This window comes from Acanthisitta chloris, unplaced genomic scaffold (genome assembly GCF_000695815.1).
Source record: "Acanthisitta chloris isolate BGI_N310 unplaced genomic scaffold, ASM69581v1 scaffold4691, whole genome shotgun sequence".
NCBI lineage: Eukaryota > Metazoa > Chordata > Aves > Passeriformes > Acanthisittidae > Acanthisitta > Acanthisitta chloris.
The window spans coordinates 51,306-61,588 of record NW_008657498.1 but is presented as its reverse complement, the minus strand read 5'-3'; the positions used below and the strand labels follow the sequence as shown (position 1 = coordinate 61,588).

Below are 10,283 nucleotides of genomic sequence, written 5' to 3'. Positions count from 1 at the left end.
AGGGAAAAAGAACATCCCACAACAGACAATTGCAGGTTGTGTCTCGAGGCGTCACTTCCCTTGCTGAGATGCAATGCTGAGATACAATCCAAACTGGTTCCTTTTAAGTCTGCACAGAGAGTGTGTTGTTTGTGAATAGAAATCTGTGGAGTGGTGTGGTGGAATGCAATCCTCCTGAGCAGCTCAAGTCATGGCTTCTTAGGAGTCCTCTGGATCAGGCCAGCAGCTTGCATGCCTCCAACAAACCTCTTGCTTCATCTTAACCCTCTCTAATTGCTGGCTGCTGTGGCAGTCCCCCATACACTCAGCATGACCTGAAAATTCTCATCGTGAGATACTCTGGTCAGTCCTTTATCCCATAGCCTATGGTGTCCAGCTGCAATGAACTTTTCCAGAGTGAGATTATGTTGAGATGAGCTTTTTCAGTACGGGATGTGTGTTTCTGAATAGGAATGTCTGGGTTGTTTTTTTTTAAAGACTATTTCTACACTGAAGGGGTTTGGGGATCTTTTTGTGTGTGTGCTGTCCTGGATAAAAATGTCCTACAGTCATTTTTCTCGCCTGCTGGAAAGCCCAGGGATTATTCTGGAGAGTGGTGTCCTTTAGAAAACTCCAAGTGAAAGACTGGAATAGATGTTGTTTTTGCAGTAAAAAACTGGCTTCCCTGCATATGTTGTCAGCACAGAGCTAATCCTTAAAAACTTCTGAAGTTTACACAAGGCAAATGTTTTGCGTTTCTGTGGGCACTGCAGCACAGCCGTGCTTTGGTGTTCAGAGGCAGGTCTGGGGAGCAGGCTGGGATGCTGTCTGACCAGGGCTTTCATCTTCCTTTTGGAGATACTCATACGTGCTTCTTCAGCCAGCTCTGCCCTGGAGCCTCCCTGCCCTGCTTCAGGCACAGGATGACAGGGTGTGAAGCTCATACGTCCCTGCAGGTCTCTGTTCCCATCGTTTTGGTGGTTGGGTTGTTTAGTGGGTATGTGTGCAGGTTTCTGCAGGTGAGCTGCCATACCATGACAGCAGCATAGCATAGCTGTGCCTGGGCTTGCTGGCTCTGGTGCCCCAGGAGCAGCCTAGCAGCAGTGGCACAGGGTTTGGTGTGGGTTTTGCAGTTAGGGAGAACACTTGGACACAGCCTTGCCAAGGCTAGCATTAGCCTGGTCCTGGCTGACAAGCTTGGGTCAGCCTGGTCAAACTGCAGACATATCCCAGGGACCTGACTGCAGCTTGCTGGTATTCAGTGGTGTTTGCATTATCTCAGAAGCAAGTGCATTAGTGACTTCTATCCTGTTAGGTCATGCAGATGTTTCACCTGCACATCTGTTCTGCTCCCTGTGCTCCCAGCAGCTGCTGTGAATGCATTTAGCACTACCATTTCTAATTGTTTATAAGGCTTTTTCCAGGGTGAAACTAATGTCTGGTCAGTTCTGAATCTCTAAACCTGAGGTAACTTGATATACCAAAATAAACTCTTTATACCTCTGCCACTAACAGCCGAGTCTGGCCTTTTTCAGCTATACACAGCTGAGCTTAATAAATGGTCCTAAGTCCTCATTTCCAAGGAGAAGCCCTTAACATGGATATAGGTCAGTCTCCAAGGCTTGTAGAGAGAGCAGTCTGAGCAGCTGCTTTCCCCTCGTTTCTCCGTCTCGTATGTCCTGGCAGTGTCTTTCCACCTGGGACTGTGCAGGGGGTTGGAGCAGCTGAGTTAAGAGGACATGCAGCTGGAAAATAGACTGGATCCCATCACTGACAGACCATGTTGCAGTGACCTGTCTGGCTCTCAGGAGCTCCAGCTCTTCCCATTTCACTTGCACTTGGCTTTCCTCTCACTTTAGCTATTTCCTTTAGCCTCTGCTTTCAGGTTTTCCTTGGTTATCCCATCATTGCTCAGTCCAGTGATGTCCAAACAGTGTCAGAGGTACAAGTGTCAGAGGGTGCAGCATAAACCACTGTGCTCACAGTCCTACATCACCAACTCACTTGTTCTTTCCTATCTTGTTGCAGCTGAACAAGCTGGAGGAGGCAGCGAATGCAGCTCACACCTTCTTCATGGCAAACCCTGAGCACATGGAGATACAGCAGGACATCGAGAACTACAAGACCACAGCAGGGAAGGTCAGCTTGATTGACCGGGAGGCCAAGCAGCACATGGTGAGTCTGAGCTAAGAGGTGTTTCAGTTAAAGTGTGGAGAGAAGAGACTTAGGAGACCAAGAGAGGATCACATATGAATGGGGAGATACTTGCCAAGATCTGTATTAACAATGCAGTGAAACAGATTCTCCCTTTCAGCATTTTCCTTTAAAGCCTTTTCAGGGCACTCTGGTCTTTGATAGCTCCATCCCCAGCCTGGTCCCTCTCTTCATAGAACTCTGGGATCATCCGTATCTGTGAACACAGACAAGCAGACAGCTTTGATGGATGCCTCCATGGGCACCAACAGACAGATCTTGACTCCTGTGTGTTTCTGTTCTCCCACCTGAGCAGGGTACATGCACACAAGTGGCTGTGCTGGTGAAGTTGCAGAGTGGCAGGCAGGAGAGTGTCAGCTTTTTCCACCTCCCCAAAGTGAAATCCTGACACAAATGCCAGGGTCACCTCCAACTTCCTGATTTCACAAGACCCAAGGAAGCAGGAGTGGCCATTAGGTGCAATTAATGGAGGTGCTCTTTAAGGTCTGTTCTAAGACATATTTGCCTGGGTCGAGAGCAGTCTTTTCCCTTGGCTTTCAGCGTGGTTGTTGGGTAGGAGGGTAAAATCAAAGAAAAGGAATGTTTTTTCACAGAATGCATAATCCAGCAGTGGCAATGAGTATTCCCTAAGTATGGAGAAGTTCAGAAGAGCATTTAGGTTAATGAGGTTCCAGTGATCCAAAAGTCCACTGATAGCTTAAACATGGTTTTGGTGCAATGGGTTACATTTGGTAGGTACCTGGGGAGATCATTTTGTCCCTGTCCTCTTGTGCCTTCTTTTGAGAAACACCTGCAGTTGGAAAGGTCAGGATACTGTGGTCTGAGCAGCGTAGCCTGCTCATGGTGTTGTCTTCTGCCTAACCTTCTTTGCAGGAGGACTACAGTGCTGGAGTGAGACACTACGACAAGGAGGAGTACGAGCTGGCCATTGAGTTCTTGGAGCGTGCGTTGAAAGGGTACTATTCCGAGGATGAAGATTGCCAGATCATGTGTGAGGGACCGCAGAGATTTGAGGAGCATGAATACCTGGATTATAAGGCTGGTCTCTACGAAGCTATTGCAGGTGAGATCTTTTTGCATTTTTAGGGTTTTCACCCTTGACCCTGAAATGTTTTTAATTATTGAGTTTGGACCTTTGGCTGGATTTGGTGAAGTGTCTTCCCTTCCATCACTGCTGCTGGTGAGCAATGCTGCAGGAAACAGTTGGAAGTCCAGAAAGTGCAAATTCAGAGGGCAGAAAACTAGAACATCTCATTTTGGTCCTGAATAGAAGCTGGCTAGAATTGTGATGTGAGAGGCATTTGCAGCTTTCGGTAAGAGCTGGAAGTGTAGGTGCTTTATCATGGGGAAACCGCCTCCATTTCCCCCTGTACACAGTCTCATACACCTCCCTGGAATCTAGACATTGCTGGCCTCTGTTTATGTTTTCTGTTTTTCAGAGCATATGAAGAAAGCAGCAGAGTCCTCTTGGCCATGCTCCAGATGGCCAGGAAAGTTGCCAAAAAGGCTCGTAAAATAGATTTCCTCCCCATCCAAAAGGATGGATTTGTCATTAGTGGAGGCCCACCTAATTAGGCTCTTGACTGAAATCTCTGGAGAGAATTGAACATTGCTATGTAATCTTCAGATTTGTATGTGTGGCTCTCAGCCAGAGGGGATTAAACCAGTTCATTCCTAGTAGAAATGAGATTACATTTAATTAGTTGTAAGGGAAAGAAGAACAATAAATTAACGTTTGTTTGGTGACAGAAATCTTATTTATCTGCTTATGGTCTTGCAGTTGCATCCAGCTCTGAAGTCTTGCTTCTTGTGTGGAAAATACTTCACTCAGATGCAGATTGGGTTTTGGGTTTGCATAATTCTGTGTCGAGACAGGAAATCTAATTGAAACAACCAAGATGTTAAACCATCAGCATACCGGATGGGCAGCTGCCTTTGTTGGGTTTGTTTACCCATGCAAAAAATAAAAGAATGTTGTAAGGGCTGACTTGGTACCAATGTAACTGTCAGCTGATCGTGCCTGTTCTTAGAGTCAGGACACCAGGGGCCACATCAAGAGAGCAGCCTTCAGTGGCAAAGAAAACCCAGCTTCCTTCTCTCTGAAAGCTGCTGCTCTCCAAACAGGTTTTGGTTTCTGATAAATTGTTCCTGTGCGGTGCAAGTCGAGTGCAGGGCCAGTGAGCAGAGAAAATGTTTCTGTGCTGGACCATCCAGAGCACAGATGTGGTCATGTTGTGGTGGTCCTCACTCTAGCACATCACCTGAGAGTGAGAACAAGCCAGATGGTCCCTGCAAGTGCTGTGGCTTGGCCACATATGCCTGGGAATAACAACTCCAAACCCCAGGACTGTTCAGGTGCATAGAGAAACAGGGAATTGAGGGCACACAGAGGGAAATAAGATACATGATACAACTGTTTTTCTGTGGGTAACTAAGTGGCTTCTTGCCGGACAGCCTGGGTCAAGGACTCTCAGGCCCAGATGTTTCAACAGGGAGTGGGAACACTAATACATCAAGAGAAGAAAGTTTAGGTTTCTTCAAAACTAGTTTCTCTTTTCAATCCCACACAGATTTGCTGTGCTGCTGCTTGGAGTTAAAACGCTCTAACCTCTTCCTCCCAGGGACAGATCCATTTTAGTGAATTGATTCCAGTCTATATAGCCTGTTTCCAGGGTGCTTTGACAGTACCAAGACAAAGCAGTTCTTCCCAGTGATATATTATTCCAGGTCTAGGATGCTTAAATAGGTTTAAATTACAACAATATTATTTATGTCCTTTCCCTTCTTGCTTTTCTCAATGTAATACCCTGAATGTGTATGCCCAGCCAGATAACTAATCAGTGTACCTGTTCAGAGCAAACAGGGACTGTTCTGAGTTTCCACTTCATTTCATTGCAAATTCCTCAGGCTGGTTTTTTGGCAGCTCTGAGAAATGCTTTGGTAGCTGAGCACATGGTTTTTTTCAAGCCTGTTTGTTTCTTAAGGTTTCTAATGGTGTACAGAGACAGAGCAAGCAAAGTAGCTTGGTAAGAACATTGCAGCAAAGGCTCCAAACTGGAATCAGATGTCAGTGGCTTTGAAATTGTACAGCTGGTACAACACCTATATGGTGGACTCCCACCAATTAAGAAACTTTGCTAATGGCAGATGTTTACCATGTGCTTGTGATTCCCTGGGAGATAGCTCATCTTTGAGAAGCAGCAAACAAGGGGATTTCTGCTGCCCATTTTTGAACCTTGGACCTTCCAGACTGGTGGTGCAAGTGCCTTGTTTGGCTATGCTTGAGAAGTTGCATCAACCTCTCTTAGCTAAACCTCTCCACGTCCTCAGGAGCTTTCTTGCTGCAGAAAGGAAAGGATTAAAGATGAGCTGAATGAAGGGAGTGTGGAGACTGATTTCATGTGACAGCACATGTGGCCACCGTATCTTCACATCTTCACTTGCTCTGTGGGTGTCCTCACCTTTGGTTTGGCTCTTGAGGTTAAAGAGCTACCTGCCACCTGCACAGCCCTGCAGCCAGCCAGCTTTCCTGGGCAGATGCAGCAGCTCTCGGCACGGAAAAGAGATACTCAAGCTCCCTCTACAGTTCAGAGAAGGAGGAAGGCATTTCTCAAGGGGGACAAAATGTGACTGCAACTCTCCATTGGCTTTGGGAAGGAGCCTGATCTATTTCTCAAGGTGCACACTCACTTGCTGGACGAGAGGAGTGTGAGTTGTGTGTGCTTCAATTGGGGAGTTTTAACCTCTGTCTGTCCTTGTCTCAGCACTGTCACCATCCATCTCAGCTCTGACCATCTTCTCCCTCTTTTCTTGGCAGATCACTACATGCAAGTCCTGGTCTGCAAACATGACTGTGTCCGAGAACTCGCCACGCGTTCAGGCCGCATCTCACCCATTGAAAATTTTCTTCCCCTCCATTACGACTACTTGCAGTTTGCCTATTACAGAGGTAAAGGCTGTCATTCTGTTCCACATACTGCTTGCTGAGTTCTGTTCACTTTGTAAGTGTTTGAATTGTTTCATGTGGAAGTAGGGCTATTTCCCCACGATGTCTGTGCTGCAGTGATGCAGTGGCATGGTCTGAAAGAGTTAGGAAGCAAAGGACATTGGAAATTGCCTCTTCAAAAATCAGGTGGACTGAAATGCAATGAAGTATTTTTGTAAGGGTGTTTTAGAACATCAGTCAGGTTTTAAAAGTCCAACCTTTAGCTTAAACATTACTATTCTTTAAATAAATCATGCATTTTTAGGGTCTTTTCATTTGCCTTTTGACATTAAAGTTCAAGGGATTTATATGTTTCACATTTTCTGCAATGAACTGATACATTTTCTGAGTTAATATATAACAGATATATGAGTTAGCCCAGGCTTATCCCAAGATACCAATTTTTGCCAATTACCAAATGTTTTATGATTCATAGTAAAGTTGCAGGCATTGGCATCATGGCAAAATGTCAGGAGATGGCAGTGCTGTAAAATACTACCAGTTGTGTGGTTCTGTGTGCTATTTTATTGTGTTCTGTTACATAAAAGAAAATGTAGGCAGAATTCTGCTATCTCAGATTTACACTAAGAGCTTTTTCCTGAAAAGGGCGGAATGTATGAAGGTCAAAATTGCTACTCAAATATAAAGGTTCTTCATTCATCATCAACACAATGGGAAGAAAGCAGGAGAAGGCAACAGAATTCTGTGTGTGATGTGCAGACTTTTTATTCTTCTGCCCAGTTAGAGGTTTAATGTGGTGGGCAAAACCCCCCCTGAGCCCTGAGAGATGCTGCACAGAAGAGAGTCAGTTTGATGCCAGACAGTATCCATATCCTGCCCATCCAGTTGTATCCAATTTGGATACCATCTAATCTGTGCATAATGGCAGAGAAGTCATGTTTCTGTGCCTCAGTTTCCCTGCATGGTGAAATGGAGCAGTTAAGAAGAAGTTGCATCTAAAGAGCCCTGTAAAGCACTGGGCTGCCCCATTAGCTGATGAGGAGCTCAGGCTGTGCCCTCCCTCACTCCCTGCAGGCTCCCCTCCTTGGCTCTGCCCCACTGTGCTCTATTTGAGCCCCTGGCACTGCCAGCAGGGCTGTGCCCCCCTCTGCCCCCACTGACAACTGTTGTGTTGCCTCCCAGTCGGTGACTACGTAAAAGCCCTGGAGTGTGCAAACTCCTACCTCCTCTTCCACCCGGACGATGAAGATGTCTTGGAGAACGCAGGTTATTACAAGGGTCTCTTGGAAGGTACAATGGATCCAAACACCATCAAACCCAGAAAGGTGAGAGTTCTTGGTGGGGGCTTAAAGAAAAGCATCAGCTGGAAAGGAAAGCAGCTTGGCAGCTTTCCCACTGTGGGACCACTTTGAAAACAGAAGTAGAAGTGCTGGGCTTGCTGGTGATGCTAATTGTCAGGGTGCAAGTCCAGAGTCACCAGTGTGGGGGAAAAACTGGTAGGCAGGATCTTCTTTGAATGGAGACTTCAGTTTAGGAAAGCCTGAGCAAGGACAGGGAGGGCAATGACTGAGTGCCCCAACAACATAAACCCTCCTCTTGTCCCGCGCTCTGGAGGAGGTGCAGAGGAGGAATGCAGTGAAGCACTGAGCAAAGGGCAACCTCTGTTAAGAGAGGGCTGAGAAATATTTTCCCAAGGGAAGACTGGGATGTCAGCCTTCCTCTCAAGTCACTTAGCTTGGAGTTCAGGGCTCAGCCTGCTCTGTGGGGAGTAGCTTTGCTATCAGAGGGTTAGGCTGGGGTCAAACAACCAAACAGCATGTGGTCAGTCACCCAGCAGGACAGGCTTCCTCTCCAGTCAAGGCAGCCTTTATCTGGGGACCTGGGGCTGCCTTTCTCATGATGCTGAAGTTCTTCCCACCCCATCACAGCCCTGCTGAGGCTCATTTTTCTTGCACTATAAGTAGAGGGTAGGCAGGATTTATTTTTTCCATTCTTTTGAGAATTCCTTGATTTCCAGGCAAATCAAGGGGAATTTGGTAAAATGCTAAAAAAGAAAAGGGAAACTCTAAAAAGGAAAACAAGAATAATGATTGTTTTTCCTCACAAGATGGATCTAGGAAAAAAACTGAAGTTGACAAAACCATATAATTGTGTCCAGTGTTTTGAAGTTTTCTGTAAATAATCATTGATTTTTGCTTTGCAAAGTAACTTTTTAGGAGAAACCCCAGTGTTCTGTTTACAAATTTTTCATTCAAAATAAAGCCCTCTGATGGATGGTTTCCAGCTGGCTATGCTTTGTGGTCCTCAAGCAAGCACTCTGAGTGCATCCCAGGCTGCACTGCCACAGCCCACACACAGCCAGGCTGTGGGCTCCTTGGGAAACTGAGGCACAGAGCAGCCAAGGTCCCTGCCCCACCAGCCTGACCCTGCCCCATTCTGCAGCTGGGGCTTCTCTGGCCAGCCTTTTGCCCAGATATTTGGAGGCTCTCCAAGGTGCTCAGCACTCTCTGCCTGCTATGGACATGTATTTTGGGGATCCAGACTTCCCTAATGAGTTGCTGAGAACACCTCCCCTTCTGTAACGTCCCGAGCAGCTCAGCCCTGTGTCTGGGCTTGCTCCAAGCATCCCTCACCCCTTAGGATTCTGCAGTGTGGCATGAAAACCAAACTCCTCTGAAGTAGAGGTGGGTTGCCTATGTCTTGCGAAAGCTACATTTGCAACTACTCCTCTTTTCCTTTTCTTTTCAGGAAGCAAAAGCACTACTACGGCGCCATAAGCTTGAATCTCACCTCCTGCAGGTGGCTGCAGCTGGCCTTGGATACGCCTACACGGAGCCGGTAATGCCTGAGTATTCTGCAGCCAGGACTTTTAGCAGCTCACAGCTGTAGGACCAGCTTCCCTGCTCCTCTCTGCCATAGAATCAGTCCTCTGTAGGTGACTCAGGAGCTGGGTCTTGGCCTGGTTCTTCCCCTATGGGAAAATGGCGATGGCAAAGCACGGGGGGCAGGCGATGGGGGTGCACATACAGCCTAGTCCAGCTCTCCTGCCATGGTGTCTCAGTGTGTCTCAGCTACTGCCATGGGGTAGGGTGGGACAGAGAACGCTGGGCAAGCCAGGCTCCCTCTGTACTCATCATACGATGCCAGTTTGGGTTGGGGTTATGCTTTCAATTTGTTGACCTCAGCAATTGCCCAAAGTTATATGGGATGGATCCATACCAGAGAGGATGGCTGATGTCCCCAGGTGTGAGGCAGAGCAGGTAGCTCCCTGGCTTGGGCTGGAGCAGTAAATTAAGAAGCAAAACTTCTCTCTTTTCCCACAGAACTACTGGAACAGGTATGGCGCCCGCCAGGACGAGCACAGGTGAGCCACCAGCCACACCAGCTGAGCCTGCAGCCTCACCATTCCCCACAGTGGGGTGAAACAGATGTGCCCATGGTGGGGTACCAGCCTGCCACCTGGGGGGGGGTGCTGCTCATCTACCTGAGCACAGCAGCATGGCTGAATTAGGGCCCTTTGCCTCTTTCCTTTACAAACATTCCCACAAGGACCTTATTTCAGCTGAGTGCCTCAAAACCAGTGATGGTCTAGAGGGAGCTTGTTCTATGGGGCAGGTGCTGCTGGTCAGGTTTGTTGATATCTGTGTTTTGCTGGTGGAAACTGTTGTTCCCATTACCAGAGAAACAAGGGTTTGCCACAGGACTGGGTGAGGGCTTCAACTTGTGTGGTTGTGACATTTTTGCAAAATACTAATTTGTGTGTTTTTTTCATTCATTGGTTTCCAAAGGAGGCAAAACAGTGTAATTTCCAGAACTGGAGACCTGTGGCAAAAGCCATGATGTTCCTCTTCTCTCTTTCTCCTCAGTGTCCCATCAAGTATCAGCAGTGAACCAGAGGATGGGCCTCGGCTGTCCCTGGCAAAGAAACCCATGCCAAAGCCGGATCGAGAGTTGAAGGAGGGTAAGTCTGATGAAGATGTTTCAACAAAATCAGGAGTTTTTTCCTATTGCTAGAGACTGCAGACTGCAAAGGCTGACTGCTGAGCAATGAGGGCCACTCCTGTTTGAGGGGCTTAAAGAGACAGTGAAGTTTTCAATGCTGCCACAGCACTTCTGGGTCTATGCATTCCATCAGCACTGCTCT

At 47.2% G+C, this 10,283-nt stretch overlaps 1 protein-coding gene across 1 annotated transcript in view; it reads left to right on the top strand.

Annotated features, from left to right (window-relative positions):
* Positions 1-2,010: 2,010 nt before the first annotated feature.
* LEPREL1 (leprecan-like 1) overlaps positions 2,011-10,283 on the top strand; it is a 15,411-nt gene continuing 7,138 nt past the window's right edge. The window contains exons 1-7 of the mRNA XM_009084727.1: positions 2,011-2,154; positions 3,067-3,256; positions 6,011-6,142; positions 7,322-7,464; positions 8,888-8,977; positions 9,463-9,503; positions 10,006-10,100. Coding sequence (XP_009082975.1) covers positions 2,053-2,154; positions 3,067-3,256; positions 6,011-6,142; positions 7,322-7,464; positions 8,888-8,977; positions 9,463-9,503; positions 10,006-10,100 — 793 coding nt within the window. The 5' untranslated portion in view covers positions 2,011-2,052. The remainder of the gene's footprint in view (positions 2,155-3,066; positions 3,257-6,010; positions 6,143-7,321; positions 7,465-8,887; positions 8,978-9,462; positions 9,504-10,005; positions 10,101-10,283) is intronic.